The sequence below is a fragment of the Hemiscyllium ocellatum genome, chromosome 25 (genome assembly GCF_020745735.1).
Source record: "Hemiscyllium ocellatum isolate sHemOce1 chromosome 25, sHemOce1.pat.X.cur, whole genome shotgun sequence".
Lineage (NCBI taxonomy): Eukaryota > Metazoa > Chordata > Chondrichthyes > Orectolobiformes > Hemiscylliidae > Hemiscyllium > Hemiscyllium ocellatum.
The window spans coordinates 45,810,804-45,834,489 of NC_083425.1; the positions used below are offsets into that span (position 1 = coordinate 45,810,804).

Genomic DNA, 23,686 nt, shown 5'->3' on the forward strand with positions numbered 1-23,686 from the left:
AATGTCCCAGAATTGGGGTTCATCAAATACCCAGGTTGCCTCTTGAGACAACCTGAGTATTGACTCCTCATGCAAACAATGCCACTGAGGCATGAGGCTGACCTTATTTTCTCCTGTTAATGGTGCATATGGGATAAGAAAATTTGCATCTTCTAATTTCAATAAAGAATAAAGATATGGCAGAATCTCAGCTGGTACCATTCTATTAGTTTCTCCATTCTGTAGTCACAGAAATCTTTGATGACAATGTCATTTCATTGAAGGCTCTCTGTGCAGCACTTTTCTTGTGCGATGATTATCTGTCCAACTAACAAACACAGGATGACACAAAGGAAGATATGTCCAACTTGCACTTTTATTTCTAGTGATAGAACTACATTTATAAAACTATGTTACAAAGAAATGCACATTTTGTGGATTTCTTCTTTGGACCATTTCAGATTTTCATCTACTCTTCTGCGGAGACCTAATAGGGAAAAAGAAAATGGAAATGCTTAAATCAATACAAGGAAGAGACTGTTTTAAAGATATTGCTTATGTTATGATGAATAACATAAATCCTTGCCAATGCTTTTTGTTATTAATGTCAATTACTTTGCACTTTTAAGTGGTTACATTTACTGTACCTTCATACTTATGTCACGGCTTTTACTTCTAAGTTTGTTGACTTGAGACTCTGCAATGTCAGCACGTTCCTCAGCTTCCTCAAGTTCGTGCTGCACCTTTCTGAACTTGGACAGATGAATATTGGCCTGCTCCTCCTAAAGGAAATTAAGTAAGAGAAAAGATCAGATTACAATCAGAATGGTGAGCATAGGAGAATGTACAGGGTAATTGATTAAAAGCACTATAAAAGTGCAAATCATTCACAAATGTTTTGACAGAACGTATTATGTATTTGGAGAAGTGACTATTAGTTCTCATGCCATGATCCACACATTTAATGTCTCAAGTCTAAACATTCACAGGCTACTGAAATTATTATCTTTTATGAGAGGAAATTGGTTTCTGGAGTACTTTAACACAGTTCATTTACATCTGGAATCAGAATTTGAAACCAATCTAAATTGGATGAAAGCTTCTGCTCACTGGCAATTTATTGTTTTGTGAAGTGTGTTTAACTATTGTCTTCTATATTTGAGACTTTAGTTTACATGCAGTTGAAAAAAGTGAACATTTTCACTTTCTGACTGCTATGTTACTTTGTGAATCTTCTGAGCTAGTACATAACAAAGTGACATAGATCTAAAGAAAAACATGCGCAATTGGTCTGATTTCTGCACAAAAATGTGCATATATGGATGCAGGCCACTATATATAATTTAATACAATAAGAGTATGAGTATGTGAAACTTTGTAAATATTTTCACAAGTTCCATAAAAATTACTAGTGGAGACTGGTTTATAGAAAATGCTATTCTGATATTCAAAAGAATGAGATATGAATCAGCAAATTATAACATTACATTTGTGCTTGATACCTTATAACCTGAACCTACTGAGGAAAATGCTTGAGGATGTTATATTGTGCTATCCCATAGAAAAGTAGCTAAGACACCATGTGTTTTGTGAAATTTTTGATAATACTTTGGATGAAGATTACATTAAAGATTTTGGGAAATATATGAAAATCTTTTAAAATGTTAATTCCAAGGAAAACAAAAACAAAATATGCTAGGTAAACCAAAGATTTCCTTGTCTGTCGAAGTTTGAAGATGAAATATAATAGACATACTCTCAAATGCGGTTCCTGTTTTGAATGTCACATTCAAGGAATCTTCTTGTCACAATTTGCTTAAGTGTGTTGTCAACAAAAATGAATATTAGGCAGATTAAACACAATTACATCGTTCTAGAGTACTTTATTGCAATATGCAAAGCGCAATGGCAATTTTGTTGTAAAAAGGACTCAAAACGAAATCTAATGTTGTTAACAAAAAACGTATACAATTCTGAAACAAAACAAAAATTACGAGAAAAACTCAGCAAGTCTGGCAACCTCTGTGGAGGGAAAGTAGAATTAACGTTTCAAGTCTGGTGTCCTTCTTCAGAACTCATACCATTCTAAAATGTGTCTCAAATTTTTGAGTAAAACCAAATCATTGAAATCATTGGGTGGCACAGTGGCTCAGTGGTTAGCACTGCTGCCTCACAGCACCAGAGATGTGTGTTCGATTCCAGCCTTGGGTGAATGTCGGTGTGGAGTTTGCACATTCTCCCCTTGTTTGTGTGGATTTCCTCTGGACTGTTCCAGTATCCTCCCACAATTCAAAAAAATGTGCAGGTTGGGTGAATTGGCTGTGCTAGATTGCCCAAAGTGTAGGTTATTAGTCAGGAATGGGTTATTCTTCAAGGGTTGGTGTAGACTTGTTAAACCGAAGGACCTGTTTCCACACTGTAGGTATTCTAATTCTAATTACTGACAGTGCATTTGTCATTAATAACCTCCATGCAAATTTTGAGGTCCATATTTCCAGAACATTTGGTGCATTTTAGAATTCGGTTAAGAAAGAAAGCAATGATTCTGGATTTAGAGTATAAGTCATGAATTTACAAAGACGAATATGTTCTTATTGAACACGTTTGGATATGTAAGTGATGAAAGGAGATGACCTGATAAATGAACTTACCTATTATATTTTGTGCACAGACAGAGTTCTGATGTCCCTGACATTCCTTCAATGTCATAAATATTTGATGTTCTTTTCAGAGCATAAACTCAAATATTTAAACATAATTATACCTTTATAAAAACATTTTGTTCGATAAATGAAACTATATTTCTCAGATACTTACAGTCTCCTCACATTGCCTCTTGTAGGACTTAACCTTCATCTGCAGTTTGTCAACTAAGTCTTGCAGTCTCAGAATATTCTTCCTGTCTTCCTCAGCCTGTAAGCAAAAAAAGGCAACATTTGGATTGAATTGTTTTTAAAATAGGAAGTTCAAAAATGATGTGTCACTCCAAGTAATGAGCTTATAAATACCTGATAGGTCAGTTCCTTCACTCTTCTTTCATATTTGCGAACACCTTTAATAGCATCAGCACCTCGTTTCTGCTCAGCTTCCAGTTCATTTTCCAGTTCACGCACCTAATCCAGATAACATTAATTGTTTTAGATTTGTGCCAAAAACACACTGCCTCTAAATTGCTATGATTATTATTTCATTGCCAAAGCCACAACATATTTGCAAAAGTAGGCATACAGCATACAGTACTTACCCTAGCTTCCAGTTTCTGGAGCTGTTTCTTTCCTCCCTTCATTGCCAGCTGCTCAGCCTCTTCCAGACGATGCTGTAGATCTTTCACTGTCTGCTCAAGGTTCTTCTTCATTCGTTCAAGGTGAGCGCTGGTGTCCTGTTCCTTCTTCAGCTCTTCAGCCATCATGGCAGCCTTGTTAATGTGAGGCAATGGAGCAAATGATTATTTCTGCTCAAACTTGAAAGGGCATCAACTAAGCAATTCCATTCCTTAACCAATATTTGTAAAAATATAAATAAACTGTTAACTTCTGGCTTACATCTGTGATAGCCTTCTTTGCTTTCTCTTCAGCATTCCTGGATTCCTGAATTGTCTCTTCCATTTCAGATTGGAGATGATTCAGGTCAGCATCCAGCTTCTTCTTGGTATTAATGAGACTTGTGTTCTACAGGAAAAGTCAATTTGTGAAAAGGTGTGACAGGAACGGTGAACTGCAAAAAAGAAAGGCTACTGTCTGATATTAATCTTCAAGTTGAGAAACCAGGGGTAAAATTTAAAATTTACTATGGCTGCTTGCATTTTCCAGATTTTAGAAATTAATCATTAAAAAGATAGCACACATTGACACCTCCTGTCACTGATTTGCCTTCTCACTACCTAGCCAGGCTAACCAATTGTTTAGGTTCCAGTTTGGGAAGTTAAACTAAAACTTTTAATGAGATCCTGCCATTAATTTCAAGAGTGTCACTTTGCCGAGGCCCTACCAGCTTACTCAGCCTTCTCAGAGGCCTCAGCTACACCCTCCCTGTATTCAAACGTAGGATTAGTGCATGGACTCACCTGAGAGTGCAATAGCTGCACTCTCTCTGTGACGTCAACAAGCTCTTGTTCAGCAATTTTGCGAGATCGATCTGTCTGCTCCAGGGCTGCTCTGATTTCTTCAATCTCAGCCTGCTGTAGGCTACTTCTGCGTTCAACCATTGCCAATTGCTCCTTCAAGTCTTCCTGGGCTCTGCAAGCCTCATCTAAGTGTAACTGGGTATCCTGTTTAGAATGTAGAGGTACATGTAAGCAGACATTGTAGAAAATCAAAACAAATCATAATAGCATAACTGAGAAGCATATTTTTTAAGTAAAAGTTTGAATGTTCTAAAACTGCAGACAAATGATAATTTCTTTATGTTTCTATTAACTTGAGTCATAGGCAAAATAAAGAAGTGCTTAATTAATAAAACATTGCACAATATTTGGAAGTAGGTTAAAATTAAACCATGGATCAAAAATGAATATGAATTTAAACAGACCTTTAATTGTCCTTGCACATTTCTGAGGTGTTTCTGAGCTTCTGAAGCTTGACGGTTTGCATGTCCCAACTGAATCTCCATTTCATTCAGATCACCTTCCATTTTCTTTTTGATTCTTAAAGCATCATTTCTGCTCCTGATTTCGGCATCCAAGGCACTTTGCATTGTTTCCACAACTCTCTGGTGGTTCCTCTTCAGCTGATCAATCTCCTCATCTTTCTCTGCAATCTTCCTGTCAATTTCAGACTTTATTTGATTCATTTCTAGCTGAATACGGAGGAGCTTGCTCTCTTCGTGTTCCAGGGAGGCCTATTAGGGCACATTTTCAATATTTCACACATTATTGCCATTAAAACTGCTTACATTTTCTATTGTTATTTTTGTGTTATATTAATCTATTTTATAGGCTGTTGGAATGTAGAGACATAGGAATGGGAGTAGTCTATTTAGCCCCTGCATTCAGTGAGATTATGATTGATCTATGATCTGATGCACATAGCCACCTTTCCACATATCCTTTTAAATCTTTGGTTCACAAACATCTGTTGATCTCAGATTTAAATTTAACCATCGATCAAGCACCAATTCCAAACCTCAACACCTTTGTGTGTATTATTTAATGATCAAATACCTAAAAAAAAGCTGGCTGTACTTAAAGTTGATAACTTTAGCACCACATCAAATGCATTTAAGAATACTAAGAGGAATAAGTATTGAAATTATGGAAGCACTAACAATAGCCTTTCAGTTCTCCTTAGATATTGCTCGATCACTAGAGAATTGGAATTGTATAATTTCCAAATGGTTTCCTTCTGTGCAGCATCTTACAATTCAGTGCTTCTATGAGACATAGTTGCACACTAAAATTAGCTCCTCAATGTTGATATGCAATAATTTAAATATGAATTCTTGAATTTTAAAATGCATTTATGTAATACAAAATTAGTCATCCATTTTCCTGGTTCAATGTTATACAAATTGGTCATAAAAGAATCCATTGGTTTATCTGCTCTAATATAAAGCAAACTATGGTTTGGAAAGATCAATTATAAATTACTCTCTATAGATGTCAATTAGATTATTTAGTGTGTTCTCCTTGTGCTGATAATGTTTAAATCCTTCAATCAATTTCAAAGTTCTTTAATGCTGTGCACATTTTGCAACTCAATCTATTTAGCAAATACTAGTTAATTTCTAATTTGTGCTGTTTAAATAATTATTAATTTTACCTCTGCTTCCTCCAGAGCTGACTGAATTTCACTCTTCTCCTGTTCAGCTGTCTTCTTTGCCTTTTCTACTTCATGGAGGGCTTTGCTGCTTTCAGCCAGATGCTCAGTTAGATCAGAAATCTCCTCTGGTTAATGAAAAAAGTACATATTATACCAATTTTGTCGCAATTAAACTAAGAATATCAACACAATCAAAGATATACTCATGATATGAAACCGATTCCTGGACAGTACAAAGTACTGTGGGCAGGAATAAAATTTTGATCTAGGTTTTAACAGCAAGGTACACACATATGAATTTCATTATATCAACATTCTTATACATTCAAAAGATAAATGAGGTTTTCACACTTACGCTGCAAGTTCTTGTTCTCTCGTTTAAGAGTTTCAAGTTGATCCAGAGCTTCCTCATATGCATTCTTCATCTTGAAGACCTCGGTACTGAGACTGCGAGACTCCTTTTGAGCTGCTTCCAGTTCAGCCTGGCATTCCTCAAATTTCTGTTTCCAGTCTGCCAGAATCTGTAGTGGACAATTGTGAAATTTGCAGATAAAATATGAGAATGCACTTTGACATCAATAATGATTTGAGTTGACAGATGGGGAATATGGAGCACTGACTGCAAGATTAGAACTAAACTTTCTGTTGAATTTGTATTCTGTCTGTCCGTCACATGAAAACTTTCAGCTCAATTTCATATCCCCCTTTTTTCCATTTACTTTGATAAGATTGCCCTCTAAACATCTATCAATTGCAGGCTTGAATATTGAGATTTACCCAACCTCCACAATGTTTTGGGGCAAACAGTGTTATACTCCAACCATTGTGAAGCTTAAATTTTATTTGATGGCTTCAAGGAAGATCCTCATAGAATTGATGTTAGCCCATTGAAGAATCTAGTCAAATCGTAGCGTAAACGTCGCCAGGCATATGTCTACCCAAAGTGAATTTATTTAAAATTAATACAAGATTACCAAGATAATTAGAATGACAGAAATTAAGAAACAATAATGAATATGCTCATACCTTGTCAAAGTTCCTCTGTTTCTTGTCAAGAGCTGCTGCTGCTGAATTTGCCCTCTCCACATCTATCATAAGGTCCTCCACTTCATTTTGCAATCTCTGTTTTGTCTTTTCCAGAGAAGCGCATTTGGAGTTTACAGCCTCAATGTGCTCTTCTGCATCTTGCAGACGCTGAGCAAGTTTCTTCCTGAGAATAGTAAGACCAAAAATGTTGTAGCAAATATCATCTCAATGACCATGTGGTACGAAACTCAATTCTCATTTCATTATAACTCACTTGGCCTCTTCCAGTTCCTCTGTGCGCTGGATTGCATCAGTTTCGTATTTTGTCCTCCACTGAGCAACTTCACTATTGGCCTTGGACATGCCGCGCTGGAGCTCAGCCTTTGCCTCCTGTTCCTCTTCATATTGTTCACGGAGCAAATCACAGTCATGGCGGGCAGATTGAAGCGCATGTGCCAAGGCACCCTTTGCCTGAAAAAAATTACCAAGTTTGATGAGGAATTAATAGTATATAAAACTGATTATTAGGCTGATCATAACCATTAACACACAGCCTATGATGACAATTAATTGAAATAAAGTCATTTCTAATGGTGAAATCTTCAGTCAATTATAAGCACATCACAAAAAGCATTATTTTAAAATTTGACTCATTTTGATTTATATATTAATTGCCTTATTCATTTAAATTACTCTGGTACCTTTGTTTCTTCCTCCAGTTGTCTCTTTAGCTCCTCAATTTGTTGAGTATATCCTTGTTTACCTCTTGTTAACTGGGATACCATTGCTTCTTTCTCCTCCAACTGGCGATTCAGTTCACCTGCAAATCAGCAGAGATTCCAAGCAAAAACAAATTACACAATAACTTGATCTTTACTGGACACCAAGAAATAAATAGTTATGGAGCTGATAAATACCGTTTTCTGTTGCAAGGCGTGCTTTGTGAGTTGACAAATCATTGATCAAACGTTGATGCTCATCATGTTTGGCCTTCAGTTCGCTGACCTGGTCCTCAAGAGTCCGAGCCACTTTCTCAAGGTTTGCCTAAAACCAATATAGAGAATTCTCAAAGGATATGAAAGAAAACAAACAATAATAATTCATTCACGCTAATTATATGAATGAAGAGTGTACAGCCACATTGAAAAGCATACCTTGTTTTTCGAGACGGATTCCATGTTGCTGGCCAGGTCATCAATCTCCATCTTCAGCTCACTCTTTTCCTTCTCCAGCTTCTGTTTCACACGTTGCAGGTTGTCGATTTGTTCCCCAAGTTCAGCCACACTATCAGCCTGCTTCTTGCGAAGAGCAGCAGCTGTGGCTTCATGCTGGAGGGTTGCTTCTTCCAGATCGCGGCGCATCTTCTGAAACTCTGCTTCCCGTTTCTTGTTCATTTCGATCTGTGCTGCAGTCGCACCACCAGCTTCTTCTAGTCGTTCACTGATCTCTTCAAGTTCCCGAGCAAGGTCAGCTCTCTGCTTCTCAGTCTTAGCACGAGAGGCACGTTCAGCTTCAATTTCCTCTTCAAGCTCTTCAATACGAGCCTTGAAGTAAATATTCATTGATTATAATCCTGGAATAAGTAGCATCAGTTCATGCATGTAATGTTTTTGAAGGAAACATTGACATTTTTACCAGATAAATAAATCACCTGTAATTCTTTAATCTTTTTCTGCAGTTGGGCACCCAAAACCTGTTCATCTTCAACTTTACTTAGAAGTTGGCTGATTTCAAATTCTTTCCTTTAATAATAAGAGTGAAATATTAAACTGCACCACTGAAGTACTACATTTCAGTATTATGACTGAATTCACTGTTGAAGTCTATTTTCACTGACATGTCAAGGACATTAAAGTGTCTGTTTAGTATGTAAAATGTAGCCTTAATTCCTGAATTAACGTCATCAATGAAGGGCCTTCTTTTTTAAACCGTACCACCAGCATATACAGACATGTTCAAAGTCTACTGTGTCAAAAGGTCATGCTAATTAATATACATTCCCTGACTGAAATGTCAGTAACTCCAATTGCAAACTGCTAATAATGAGCATAGCTGGGTTAAAAATTGCAGGAAAGGGAATGTAAATAAAGAATAGATAAATACTAACTTTTTAAGCTTTTCATCCAGTTGCTGCTTATCATTCTCTAAGTCCATTATGGTTTCTTGTGACAGCTTCAAGTCACCTTCAAGCTTCCTCTTAGCGCGTTCAAGATCCATGCGAAGTTTCTTCTCTTGCTCGAGAGAACCTTCAAGCTTTTTAAGGAAATGAAGAATTTTTAATTGAATTTGCAAGAAATAATCTCATTATCATCAATCACTTTTGACCTTGTTGTGTTTATGATCACTTACATCATCAACTTGCTGCTCCAGTTTTGTCTTTGCTTTGGTCAGAGTGTTGACTTTATCTTCTTCAGCTTGAAGGTCATCCAGAGTTTGCTGATGGGCCTCTTGGAGAGCTTTCTTTTCCTTTGTTAATTTAGCAATGCTTTCATCAAGGGTAGCCATCTCCTCCGTCAGGTTTTTAACCTACATTCAATAAAGATAAAGCATAGAACATAATTTTTTGAAAAAGTCATGAGCAGATATGAAAATCTTTTTGTGCATCCTGTATCTACAATACATAAAAAAAACATTGATTCATACCTTGTTCTCAGTGGCATGTTTTTCTTTTTCAACTTTGGCTAAAGTGAGCTCCAAGTCATCAATATCCTTCTTCAGTTCTGAGCACTCATCCTCCAGTTTTCTTTTCTTAGCTGTGAGTTCAGCATTTATCTCCTCTTCATCTTCTAATCTTTCATTGGCTTCCTTTAGTTTAGCCTCCAGTTGAATTTTATTTTTAATCAATCCCTCACATCTTTCTTCTGCATCTGCCAATGTTTCAGTTTCCTGAAGAAAAAGTGACACGAGCCATTATACAAAGATATGGTTATCACAAGTTGTAAACACAGTTTCCTATTATAAAAATGTGCATGTTTATACCGCTTGGACTTGAAGTTGCAGGTCGTTCTTTTCCTGTACAAGAGCTACCATTTTCTCTTCCAATTCCTTCCTTTGTGCTTCAGATTTGGCAAGTGCTTCCTTAGTTTTCTCAAACTCATCTTTCATGTTTGCCATTTCCTTCTCAGTTTCAGCACTCTTCAGGAGAGGTTTGATCTTGAAATACAATTGCATCCATGGCCAGTGTTTGACATTTGTGAAAGCACGGATGTTGTACTGCAGAGTGTACAGTGCTTCCCTGAAGGATGCAATTAGACGAGACAGTTTATAACAATTCTTATTTAGCATTTTAGATGAATAAAATTATGTAGTATTTTGTAAAATGTTTTTATTGATGCATTTATTTTGATGTTCGCACTGAATGACATTTACCTTCTTTCCATCATTCTCTTAAATTCAACCCTCATTAGGAATCCACGGCACATAGCCTGTGTGCGGGTAACAAGTTGAGCCAATTTTTCGTCTCTCATCTCTTCAAGTGTACCCAAGAGACCAGCCTTGAAGAACACCTTAAATAAATGAAAGTAAGTGCTCAGCTTTTTTGTTGAAGGGCAAAATGTGAATTTGTAAATTGTTGTAAATTTTAAAAATACAATTCAATTTGGTTTTGCATTGTCAAATTGAGAGAACCCAGTTGTGTCATAGTTGAAATGTGAAATGCTTTGGTCCCATCCGAAGAGAGTAATTTGTAGTGGGTGTGGACTAGCTCCGTTTTTCTATTTCCATAATAATGCAGGAGAAATAAATCATATATTATGTTCTCTAACGTAGACATAAAGCTATATTGATGGATTCTTCCTATTACTTCACAATAAGAAACTTCCAATTTAAATGTAATTACCTTTGTGTGTCCAAATTTGTACTGTGTGTGATCGACATCAATGGATCCCAATAGCTTCTCAGAAGCCTTCTTGCTATCAATGAACTGACCTTCAGGAATAGCACTTGCATTAAGAACCCGGTATCTATTGTATTAGAATATTAAACACATTATTGTTATTTCTCTTTAGAACTTTATATGCTAATTAATATTGTATAATATAAATTTGACATGTGCATTTTAATATTCAATACCTTTGCTTGAAGTCACCATAGATGATTCTGCTTGGGAATCCCTTTCTGCAGATTCTGATACCTTCAAGCACACCATTACACCTCAGCTGGTGTATGACAAGGAAGTTATCCATTGCACCTGTTGGTTAAACATATAATAATTTAAATACAGCACTCCAAACAAATACTTTATGCCCTTTTAAGTTTAAAAACCAGGGACTTTACATATTACATATTTGATTTGTGATTTATTTAACAAGAACTTTGTGTATAGAGAGGAAATTACACTTGCCTGGTGTCTTTGTCTCATTGGGGATAATACAGCGTACAAAATGTGGATGAGTAGTTCTCAGGTTAGTCATCAGCTTGCCTAAATTTTCCTTTGGAGTGAACAAGAAAGGAACATTGACCTCCAGTGTTGATAGTAATAGTTCAAGACAATGTACTTATCATATTTAGCACACTCAATCAATATTTTTCCACCTTATTCAAAATCATTACGAGTTGATTCACATGCATCACCACATCAGAGAAAAACATACCCTAAATAGAGCTGATACTGTCTGGAAGGAAGCACCCTTCTTTTTGCCACCCTTTTTGGGACCGGCTTCAGCTACAAAAGAGGAAGACGTGTTTGTTCTAATCAATTTAGGAAACTGAGGAATGCAATTTTCAGAAAATGGAATGTTAACATTTCCTGTAATATAATTTTACCTTCAGCTGATGCTGCATAGAGATGAGCCAATAGTTTCACTGATGATTTCTGGAAAAGTCCAGTTACTGTTTCATTCAGGGGGTCCTTGTTCTTATCGAGCCAGCCAGAAATGTTGTAGTCCACAGTTCCAGCATAATGGACCAGTGAGAAGTGAGCTTCAGCCTTTCCTTTGGCAGGCTTTGGTTTCTGGAAGTTGTTTGACTTTCCAAGATGCTGATCATACAGTTTGTTCTTGAAAGTTGTATCTGAGGCCTTGGGGAACATGCACTCCTCTTCCAGAATTGAGAAGATGCCCATGGGCTGTGGATGTGACAACATTTATGAATGCTGAGATAATTAAATAAAAGAAATGGTGTCTCTATGAACAGATTTCGGCTTTTATTAACATTTGCATGATATTACTGACCTTTTCAATGAGCTCAATGCAAGCAGCCAGATCCATACCAAAATCAATGAATTCCCATTCAATTCCTTCCTTCTTGTACTCTTCTTGTTCCAGAACAAACATGTGGTGGTTGAAGAACTGCTGCAGTTTCTCATTAGTGAAATTGATACATAACTGTTCCAGGCTGTTGAACTAAATACGCAGAGCAATCGAAAGAGTTAATTAATCATTGGCTTGTGATTTTGGTGTTGTCTTGTTTTAATAGTTTATTTTGTGCTATTTATGTTTCTATTTCTTACATCAAAAATTTCGAACCCAGCAATGTCCAGCACACCAATGAAAAATTGTCTGGCCTGTTTTGTGTCCAATTGCTGATTGATACGGATAACCATCCACAAGAACATTTTCTCAAAAATAGATTTGGCGAGGGCACCAACAGCATTGTAAACCTGAAAGAATAGAAAATTTGTTTGAGCCAAAAGTAGAACCTCAGTTAAATGTATTAAATGTCCATGCATGCAAGTTATTGCACCATTATTTTTATAAACTGTACCTGCTGAACAGTTTGACCTTTGGTCACAAATTCATTGCCAACCTTTACTCGGGGAAAACATAAAGCCTTTAGTAAATCTGCAGAATTGAGGCCGGTCAGGTAAGCAACTTTGTCGGCATCTAATAAAATAAAAGAGTCATCTAAATTGAGAATGCTGCAATAAACAGTGAGTACTATTGGTTTTCATTTTCTTAGTTAAGATGTCTTACTGCTGTGCTGAGTGGTCTTGTACTGCAATGTATATCATTTTTCTCTATGAATCAGAAACTCTGGGTTTGGATCGAACTGCAGGATTTGGTGGCCAAATAAAATCCTGCCAATAAACCAACTAAAGAGGTAGAATGTCAATCTGCAAATCATTCCTCCTGATGGCAGTGAAGGCAGGCAAGTGAGGGAGAAATTCCTGCTCAACCATGTAATGGAAAGGGGTTGGAGCCTTTATTATTATTGTCCATTGTTCCAAATTACATCATCTAGTTCATTAAAACCATTCAAAAAAGAAAACCTGTCATTTTTACCTGACTCACATGTGACATTTTTTGTTAATTTGTAGGACATGGCTGTCGCTGGCTGGCCAATATTTATTGCCCATCCCTAGTTGCCCTGAGAACGAGCTGGGGAGCTGCCTCAAACTGCTGTGATTCCAGATGTTCAGTGGTGTGGTTGATTTTTGACTGCAGTGGCCTGGCAAACCACTCAGATTAAGGGCAATTAGAAATGGGCACCAACTGTTGGCTTTGCCTGTGATACCCATTTCCCATGGAAAAACCCACTTAAGTTGTCAGCTTTACTGTAATTCCATTGAAAAAAGTATAACTTGTTCGATAAAATGCTTTTAATTATGTGCTAAGTTCATTATTTGTATTAACCAGTCTTACTTGCCCTGAAAGATTAATTTTACACTTGTTGGATGTTAGGTTTCTCCAGTAGGATAAGTGTTTCCACTTTTTAAAAAGTAAAAATACAATGTTTTTAAAGCTAGATTATTTGATATTTTAGCTTCTGTCTTATTCCAATGCTAATGGTTTATTTCACCTTTTGAAAAGTTATATGAAAAGTGAAAGAAAAATTATTTATAACTTCCTCAATTACTGCGTGAGAGAAAAATGTCCGGTTATATATTATGATCGGAAGAATAGAGGAAACAAATATTATTTAAATGGAGAAAGACTACAGAAAGCTGCAGTACAGAGGTATTTGGGTGTCCTCTGCATAAATGACAAAAAGTTAATGTCCAAGTTTAGCAGGTAGAATGGAAGGCAAATCAAGTGTTGTCCTTTATTCTAAAGGAAATGGAACATAAAAATAGAGAAATTTGCTAAAGCAGTACAAAGTACTCGAATGCTGTGAACACTTTTGGGGTTTTTACCAAACAAAAGACATTGGAGACATTCAGCAAAGGTTCAGTAGGTTGATCTGAGGATGAAAGGATTTTCTTGTTTGAAAGTGTTTGAGGAGACTGGGCTTGTATTCTTTGGACTTTAAAATAAGAGGTGATCTTTTTGAACCATATAAGATTCTTACAAGATCCTTATAAGGGTAATACAGGTAGATACAGAGAGACTGTTTCCCATTGTAGGTGAATCCAAAAATTGACCCCATTTGTTTCTTAAAGAACATACTTTACCATTTTGGAACTAGTTTCAATGCAGTTTAAATTATAAATTTAAATAAACAGTGTATTTTATTGATTGAAATTTAATTGGATCATAGCAACAGGAATAAGCCTGTTTCACCAATCAATGAGATCATACCTGATCTGTAGTCGAACTGCATATCAATACCTTTCCTGAATAAAATATGATTTATCTCAGATTTAAAATAATCTAGTATCCATTGCCATTTGTGGAAGAGTTCCAAACATCTACCAACGTTTGTGTGTCAAAGTGCTTCCTAACATTTTTTCTGAATGGTGTGGCTTTAATTCTCAGACTATGACCCCTAGTTCTGGAATGTGCAACCAATAGCAATAAGTTATCTTTACCTGCCCTGTTTTTTCCTGTTAATATCTTGAAGTCTTTGATCAGATCACCCCTTAAGCTTGTAATCTGAATGTATAACCTTTATTAATGGATATAGTAAATGGAGATGTGTGACATTGTTACCTTCTGTGCCATCAGGCTCAGCTTGCTCCTCTCGTTGTTTCTGCTTGAACTTCATGTTACCAAAGTGCATTACTGCACCAGTGAGTTTGTAGATGCCCCATTTCTCCTCATTGGTGAAGCCCAGGATATCGATAGCAGTCTTTATAACCAAACAATAGAGTGAAAATTAAAAAGGGAAACATTTGTAGAAATAGTCTCATTTACTTACTTGTGAAAGTATTGAAATTTACTTTGAAATGTCTTTCTATCACACCTGGTACATAAAAAAAACCTTTCTGTCTGGAAGCATGGATAAGTATTACTTTATGTGGATAGGCTGGAACATTTTCACTGGAGCGAAGGAGGTTGAAGGGTGACCTTATGGAGGTGTTTTAAATCATAAGAGGTATTGATAAGGTGAGTGACAGGTGTCCTTTCCCTAGGGTGGGAAATTTCAAGACGAGGGAGCATACTTTTAGGATGAGAGGAGAAAGATTTAAAAAGGTTATGGGAGATAACTTTTTTGCACAGAGTGGTTCATGTATGGAATGAACTTCCAGAGGTAGTGGTGGATGTGAGTACAGTTAGAATGTTTAAGAGATATTTAGACAAGTACATGAATAAGAAATATTTGGGGGGATATGGGCCAAGTGCAAGCAGGTGGGACTAGTTTAGTTTGGGATTATGATGGGCATGTCCTGGTGGGATTGACGGGTCTGTTTCCATGCTATCGGACTCTATGACTGTATTGTCTTTATTCTAATTTTTGCTATATTAAAGAAAAATGGAGTATTTGTGCTAATTGCCTAAATGTTTGCATGCTTTTCAAGATATCAGCGGGAATAAGAACATACAACAAAAGCACAAACAGATGATACTCACATCAGTTGCCACCAGTTCTTCATTATCATCAATACTGTTGACACTAATCTCACCCTGGCTGACAAATGGATAATCATAGGGATTGGTGGTAATGAGGCAAGCCTCTGCAGAAAACAAAATAAACATTTTGTGGGAATGTTTTCAGTCAATAGAATAAATGTTCCATAGCACCCAGTTTTACCCTCGGGTTTCTTCTCTTCCATTCAGCCAAACGTCAAATTGAGTTTAAGTTCTATATACATCAAGCCACCACTGAATGCATTACAGACAGGCGAACCCTTATATCAGATAAAGTTGGAATTAAAATGCAAAAACAACAGCATTAAATTACAAGAATAATGCTTAGATTTTTTTTTAAAAAGTTATCTATTTGTAAAATGAGTTTAGGGTACAGTGTACGGTCAAAATTAAATCTTTGGAACTAATTACTCCCATGTTAGCAGAGAACAAAACTTCTGTCCTTACCAACAATTTCTGGCTTGTGGTTTGTCATCATCTGGTAGAAAATGTGGTAACTCCTTTCAGCTTTTAGCTGGAAAGTTACTCTGGATTTTTCCAGCAGATCTAGAGAGAGTGTACACATACAAATGTAGATTTACTGATGAACCATGTGTTTGACCTGAACTCCATCTACCAACGATGGAGGATTAAATTCAACAGCACTTACAGGTTTCAATATCAGCAGAAGCCAGTTTCCCAGTGGCCCCGAAGTGAATTCTGATGAATTTACCCTGGAATGTGAAGATTATTGAAATCAGAGATTTGAAGCAAGATTTCACAACAAATGCACAGTTTAATTTATGATATTGGCAGATCCTGATGTTAATAAGTGCAGTGTATACCAGAGGATACAGTGCAAGATAGTCTGCAACTGAACGAAATGTTTCAGAAACTTACGAAGCGAGAGGAGTTGTCATTTCTCACTGTCTTGGCGTTCCCAAAGGCTTCCAGCAATGGGTTAGCCTGGATGATTTGATCCTCCAGGGACCCCTGCAAAAAAGATTTCCCGTTAACACAGTTTGGAGCACTGAACGCGTCAAGCAAGAGTTACAGCCAAACACCAAGTCACAGTCAAGTATATCAATATTGTTTTTACCTTCCCAGATTTCTGAGTTTCTTTCTTCTTGCTCGCATCACCTGCAGCTGCCACTGAGGCAAAGTACTGGATGACACGTTTCGTGTTCACGGTCTTTCCGGCGCCGGATTCTCCGCTGGACAGGAGGGAGATAGAAAATGAGGAAATTAACAAGTGCTGGACCAATCAAGCGATTAGAATAGACTAATTATAGACTAAAAGAGTCAGTGCTCCAGTTCTGTTCCCTAACTCCCGACCTCTGCGGGATTATATTAAAACAGCAACTTACGTGATCAGGATCGACTGGTTTTCGCGATCTGTGAAGAAGAATAAATTCAAGATGAGTGCTCAAAGTTCACACAACAGATAGAACGTCATGGAAATGTAGTCCTGATTCTGAGTGCAAAGAGATTTTTTTTAAAAATTCCGCGCTGATCAAACAAAACCCGCTCCAACACTCACCAGTCAACATGAACTGATAGGCGTTATCAGAGATGGAGAAGATGTGGGGTGGAGCCTCTTGACGCTTCTTGCCCCTGTAACCGGTCACGACTTCGGGATTGTACACGGGCAACCACTTGTAGGGGTTCACCGTGACACAGAACAGCCCAGAGTAGGTCTAAAGGCAAAGAAGTTACGTCTAATAAATAAGCGCGTTATTTCAATTATTAATGTCATTTGGAGATTACAAAAAGGATGCAGGAGTAAGGAGACTCGGGGTTTGTCATACAGAGACGTATCAAGGCGGAAGAACAAGCTAATAAGGCTGCTCGCCTCTACTTTATAAATCGAAACAAGAGTATAAAACGTAGGTTAACCGGTTAGAAATGACCGGTCCAGCATCAACTTGGTCCAATTCTGTCAACCGCACTCCATGCAGGAAGCTATGCGATGGACCTAACACAGTGTTTGTGTCATCATCTGATAGAAAATGTGGTAACTCCTTTTAGCTGGAAAGTTATTCTGAATTCTTCCAGCAGATTTGGAGAGAATGTGCACGTACAAATGTAGATTTACTGATGAACCACCGTGAATGACCAGAAATTGAGCTACATATATTGAAAAATCAAATTCAATTTACTAGGAATGGGGGAGCTCTGTTTGGAGTGAAACGGGATAAACTGACCATTTAACAGAAACAAAATCAGAATTACTGGAAATATTCAGCAAGTCCAACATGTCATTGGATCCGAAACGTTAATTTTACTATCTCGCCAAAATTTCTGCCAGATCTGCTGAGATTTTCTAGCAATTTCTGATTTTCTGAAAAACTGAACATTTTTCCATTGGAGAAAGAAAAGTGTTGAAGGGAGACGCAATGGATTTTGATGGAGTAAACAAGGACAAATGCTAGATTTTGTCAAAATGATAGATCAGGAGAATATTTCGATTCCCTGATAGGTTTTATTATCCTAAGAAAGTTGTTGGGATCAACACCTGCTGAAAAACAGTTGGATTCACATTGAAACATAATCCAAAAGAGAAAAGAAGTGTCTAATTGGAAGGAGAAAAATGTGCATTTCTCTGGGGAAAGGGCAGGGACAGACGCTGGAATTAAACTGCTTTTGAATAAATCTGCGCTGTGTGAGATTCTCAACTCCGGAAGCTGCTGTACTTACATAGATCATCCAGGCAGCATAACGCTCTTTGAGGTTATACAACACAGATGCTTCATTCAAGTGGGTCAACATGGCCATGTCTTCGATTTTATCGAATTTTGGAGGATTCATTGGAAAGACTTGGTCTTCTTTGACAGTTACAGTCTGCAAAATATTCAAACAACCTGACGTGTTAATTAAAGGAATGGGAGATTGTGAAAACAATACATTTCGATTTGATTTACTTTTCAATTTTACAACTGACCCTCCTGTCCAAAGTCTCCACGGTAGCTTTGCCACCTTCCTTGCTCTTTAGTGTACCCTTAACGTACAACTCCTTGTCATCATGGACATAGCAGGCGGTTTTAGCATCGAATGGTCGGTTCTGAGCTTCCAGCCTCTCCTTATCTGGCTTCCTCAGAAAGATAGCCGCGTCTCCAAACACTGCCATCTCCGAATCACCCATGGCTCCGGCTTACTGTTGAAACGGAGGTGCAGATTAGCCATCCAAATGCAGAAATAAAGAATTACAAAAAAAAACCCTCCCGGCATATTGAGGTTGCGTTTCAGCTCTTCCTATCACCGAGTAAATGGCGCACTCTACAGTTTGCATTGGAGTTGGCACCCTGTTCTCTCTCCTGCAAGCAGGACTTTAATCTCACATTTCTCCCCTTCTGGGATTTCTGATACTCATTTAAAAATAACGAGATTGGTGTTTCAAGGGTTTTTGAGGCCATAGTGTGCAAAATCTTTCCGCTCTACAATATAGGGTTTGCTCAAAATAACACTTTTTTTCACCCGCTAAGAGTTCGATCTATGCGATAAGTTTGACGCCTGGATAACTTCATGTAGCCAGCATTTTCTTTCCTCATTATGTAGACTCTCTGACAGATCTCCCTCATTGACAAGTTACTTGCTTCCCCCACGTTCTGTATTCTAACCACGGAGCCTCCCTCCTCTCTTGCCACCGAATTCTTGTGTGCTTTGAATATGTAACTTAAACATTACAAAAAAAAGGTTACACTATTCCAATTTTGTTTTTAAAAGCCCATCAATGCATTGCTCAATGTAATCTAGATGAGTTACGCAAAGAAAAAAAAACTCAACTGCGGAGTCAAGAGTTTTAACATGAGTTTGAACACAGTATGTTTCATGAGGGCATACCTTGATTATTTTCCACAGCACAGATAAAAAAAACCTGGCTTCTGCAGCGGATGCACTGCAAAATAAAGATGAGTGAAATATTAGCTTGATATCAATTAAACAGATAATTATTTCTCAGCCAGCGAGATTGCTGTAACAAATACAAGGAAAACTACGCGTGCTGAAATCTGAAGCAGAGAAGGCTGGAGAAGTGTAGCCAGTCTGGCAGCCCCTGTGGAGACAGAGAAAAGCAGAGTTGATGTTTGGAGTCTGGTATAACTCTTCTTCAGAGGAAACTATAGGAGTCTTCTTCTGAAGAGTCACACTGGACCCAAAACGTTGTCTCTGTTTTCTCTCTCTCCAAAGACACTGCCAGACCTGCTGACTTTGATGTTCATATCATTATCGCTATGCACAGAATCACAGTTGTTACAGTACAGAAAGAGGCCATTCGGTCGATCGTGCCTGCAACAGCCCTTCAAACGTGCATCATGACCCAAGCAATCTCGTGATTTTCCTTCTCCCCCGTATCCTTACGCGCTATTTCTCACCAAATAATCACACTATGCCCTCTTTAATGTCCCAACTGAACACAATGGTATCATCAGGACGGGCCACACTCTACACTGTTAACACGACAAGCGTTTCACAATGTGTTAAGGTCCAAGAGCAATTTATCAAAAAGCATGAACAAAGCTCAAAATACTGGCGGCAGCATCTTAGCTAATGGGAAAACCAGCAGCATCCCTGGAGTACGTACGGTGCAGCTGAAAGGGTGGGTGATTGTTGACACCCCCTGTGAATCTTTATAGATATTTTTTTCTGCTGGCTCAGCAGAACCCACCTCTATATTTGGTGTTCAAAAGATTCGCCACCAAAGCTGCTTAGTCCATCAACTCTTACTTTCTCATTACGGGCTATTTTTAAGGGTGCAACGTTAGTCGATTCATATGGGCATAAGAAATTTGTTGGCATCACTCCAGCAAGTAACATCTGAGAAAGTTAGCATGTAACGTCGGTGTTCAGCAAGCCTAAATGTTGAATTAAGGATCTTGCAGTAATTTGTTGCCGAGTTTATTCTCAAGGCGGGTGCTTTAGTTTAAGCCGTTTTGAAAATGACTACTTGTTAATATTTGACGCACGAATTTAAAGTAACTAATAAAATTCTCGATATTGTAGACATCACTCTGCGAAGGTAAGAAGCAAATTTACATTTCAGCAAATTCTCGAATCCAGCTTCAATTATTAGAATCGTCAGGTAATTGGGACTTCAAATCTGAAGTTTTCTTTCAAAACAGTGACTCATCAATACTGTTGAAGCTGCATTTTTTCTGATAATGTGCTGTGGAGATCTGGCAGTGAGTAGTTGTTGGTGCTGTATCAACTGAAAATGGACAAGATGGAGATGGATTTTTATTTGGCAAGGAGGTCAAGAGTAAGAGACCAAAGGCAGGAATTGGATTGGAATTACAGTTGAGTCAAGATCTGATTGAGTGACAAAACCCTCTCCAGACCATTGAACAACAACAATTTGCATTTGTATTTTGCCTTCAGTGTAATGAAAATCCCCAAGCCAAATTATAACAGTGCCAAGACAATTTCCCAATAAATCACACAAAGAGATGCAAGGTTACATCACCAGAAAACTTGTTTGGGGAAGTAGGATGTCAGAAATGTCTTGAAGGAAGCAAGAGAGATCAAGATAGTATGGTTTAAAAACATAATTCCGGAGCTTGGGCTTTAGTAACTGAAGACATGCTACCCGTACTGGAGTGACTAAAATTGAGATGCAGAAGAGGCTAGAATTAAATGAGTAAAGAAGCATAGATGTCTTGCAGGGTTTTGGGGCTGAAGAAGATTGCAGAGATTGGTTGGGCATGACCATGGAGGACGATGAAACAAGAATGAGAATTTTGAAATCAAGATGCTTCTTTATTGAGAACCAGTGTAGGTCAGCCATTACTGGGGTAGTAGGTGAACAAACTTCAATGGGAGACCAAGGACAGCAGAGTTTTGGATGACTTCTAGTAGATTGAAGGAGACCAGCAGGAATAGGTGGGAATGGTCAAGTTTAGTGGCAGCAAAAGCATGAAGCAATAGGGTTCTACCTATGTATCAGTGGCAAAAAAGGATTGACATATTTAGCAATGAACGTTTTAATCAGGACTCGATCTCAGCAAGCACCATTTCTAATGTGATCATATTTTGTTTTCAAATGCTAAATCAATTCATGGAATCATCTTGCAGGGAGTTATAAACATAAAATTGAGTGCATTTTGTGGAGTTAGGAAGTATGTTTTCTCACCAGTATTCTCCTGACAATAGAAATGGCTATCAGAGAATGAATACAATACTCAGACCTATTGGACTAGTGATATATATTTACATAATACTGATTTGTTATTGGCATAGTTTGAAACTCAGATCAGCAATCTAACCCCTCATATTACACATGTTAATGAGCACTCTGGCAACTCATTGAACTACCTGGACCCATTATAAATAATTAGCATTAACATAGTGTTGTGTCAGTTCTCAGTGCATTAAATGTTACTGACCAAGAAGCAAACCTCATCTGTTTTAAGAAAGCCCTATGACTTGACTTGGGCACAGCACTCAGCAGATTATATCACTCGTCACGGATATAGCCAACATTTTTAAATAGTGTTCACATAGTCTATTGGACTCCCTAAGTACATTTTAAGTCAAGCACTGAACCTAATTAATATTCCAAGAAATTGCATAGGCTGCCATTTGCTGTCTTGTAACATTTTTTAAAAAACCATAGGGGGCAGCAAAGCCCTCTCCTGGTATGCAGCAGGCAATTTCCTAAATAAGTCTCAGTACATTTCTACATTCATAAATGTATAGTTACTTATCAGAGACAAATATTGTGATTATGGTTTTACTCAACAGTTTTTAGTTGTCAAAATTGATGTTGGATAAGTACTAATGAGCAACATACTCTATGTTTAGTGGAATGTTTCCACATTAATAGGTATGAGAAATGTAATTCTGCAAATATGAAGTAGATCGTATTAAATGCTAGAAAGGCACTGAGAGTTTTCCAACATCTGAAAAATCAAAAGGTATGATTAATATTTTGGATAAAAATATCTTGAAGGATCAATATCTAAATAATTGACCTATGTTTTATTTATTTCCGATAGACCTGCTTTGTAATTCCTGAAATTTCAACTTTGCTTGCAAATGTAACAAGCTAATCTGACATGAAAATTATCATAACCACTGACCCAAATGCAAAATATTGTTGCAAATTTCAATACACAAATTAAACTGAAACAGAGAATAAAATGTAGTGATGTGATGATTGTTTTGTGGATCTAATTGGAGATTATTTTATGTTTTTCAGCATGGATCCTAAAATATTTCCACTGTTGGATGATTAAATAATAAAGTGATTCAAATTATTTTCACAACCATTGTCTCAAAATGTTTGATGTGAGAGGACCAAGTAACAATTAATCACTTAATAATGTCTCTGCTCAGTCCTGTTTCACATTTCATTAATGTAATGGTCAGATTACTTCTACACAGCTTCTTTTGATATAGCTTTTAGCCTAATAAATTTTGTTTTTGACAAGCATGTGTTGCCTCTGCCTTTCTTGGCAACATCATCCCCTTTAATTACATTAACGTACCAACCACATTATTAGAATGCTTAGAAGTCTAACACATGCTGTGTACCCAACAGAAAACTTTGCGAAGGAAATACTGCCAGCAAAAGAGCATGAGTGGGAAATGTGTTAGCATTTTGTTCCTAATTGTTCAATTATTTTTCCACATAATGAAGATGTCATTACTGTGGGAATAGATCTATTCACTGAGTCATCTTTAGTGATAAAACAATCTCTAGTGCATTAAATTGACCTTTTCTGATATGTTTTTTCCAGATCAGCAGTGCAGTAGCCATGTTACTAATTTAGACATGCTGTCTTTCATAGCGTTTCTCTTTCTTACTGGTATGATGTTACAACTTCTACAGTTCTTTAAATAACTATAGATCTAATCCAAATCGGAAGAGAAAACATTAATTTTACAAGGAAAATTGTGAGTAATATTTTAGTCAAACTCCACGATGTTTGAGTTCAATAATTTTCTTTGTTGAATAATAAAAATCGAAAGAAAATTTACTATTTAGTGCAAGTAATTTAAAATTGAAAGCTTATGAATAAGACCTCTAGATCTTTGCTCTTGTGCCTTAGCACAAAAAAAATCACATTTCATCTGGTAAGAAATATTAAGAAGCATTATACGAGAAATGAATCTGAGAAGTATTGTGTCTGAGGTGAAAACATTTACTTATGCCACTCAGAAGCTTGCAAAATAGATTGAGATATTTCAGAAATACCTAGTGTCTCCAAAACACGTCAGCAGGCAGTATATCTGAGATGTAAACTTCACTCTGGATGTATTAAG

General features: G+C 37.1%; 1 protein-coding gene across 1 annotated transcript; it reads right to left on the reverse strand.

The window, feature by feature from the left end:
* Positions 1-346: 346 nt before the first annotated feature.
* LOC132827664 (myosin-4-like) lies at positions 347-19,322 on the reverse strand. The gene is made up of 40 exons (XM_060844283.1): positions 19,268-19,322; positions 18,369-18,581; positions 18,125-18,268; positions 16,968-17,124; positions 16,795-16,822; positions 16,527-16,641; positions 16,328-16,420; positions 16,098-16,161; positions 15,896-15,994; positions 15,431-15,534; positions 14,570-14,708; positions 12,465-12,583; positions 12,211-12,360; positions 11,933-12,103; positions 11,526-11,826; positions 11,354-11,424; positions 11,104-11,191; positions 10,833-10,950; positions 10,600-10,723; positions 10,131-10,267; positions 9,741-9,996; positions 9,405-9,647; positions 9,111-9,287; positions 8,869-9,014; positions 8,413-8,503; positions 7,916-8,305; positions 7,679-7,805; positions 7,463-7,581; positions 7,036-7,232; positions 6,762-6,945; positions 6,091-6,256; positions 5,736-5,860; positions 4,507-4,815; positions 4,043-4,246; positions 3,522-3,647; positions 3,224-3,394; positions 2,988-3,092; positions 2,797-2,892; positions 627-761; positions 347-466 (listed from the first exon to the last, which is right to left on the reverse strand). The coding sequence occupies exons 2-40, from the start codon at positions 18,567-18,569 to the stop codon at positions 449-451; spliced, it is 5,808 nt and encodes a 1,935-aa protein (XP_060700266.1). The 5' UTR covers positions 18,570-18,581; positions 19,268-19,322; the 3' UTR covers positions 347-448.
* Between the last annotated feature and the right edge of the window lie 4,364 nt (positions 19,323-23,686).

Coding starts and splice junctions, on each gene's coding strand:
- LOC132827664 (XM_060844283.1), bottom strand. CDS start 18,569: ATGGGTGATTCGGAGATGGCAGTGTTTGGAGACGCGGCTATCTTTCTG. Junction 14,709..15,430: donor AAGAACTGGTGGCAACTGAT/GTGAGTATCATC, acceptor TTGGTTATAAAG/ACTGCTATCGATATCCTGGG. Junction 7,582..7,678: donor ACGCCTTGCAACAGAAAACG/GTATTTATCAGC, acceptor GCTGATTTGCAG/GTGAACTGAATCGCCAGTTG.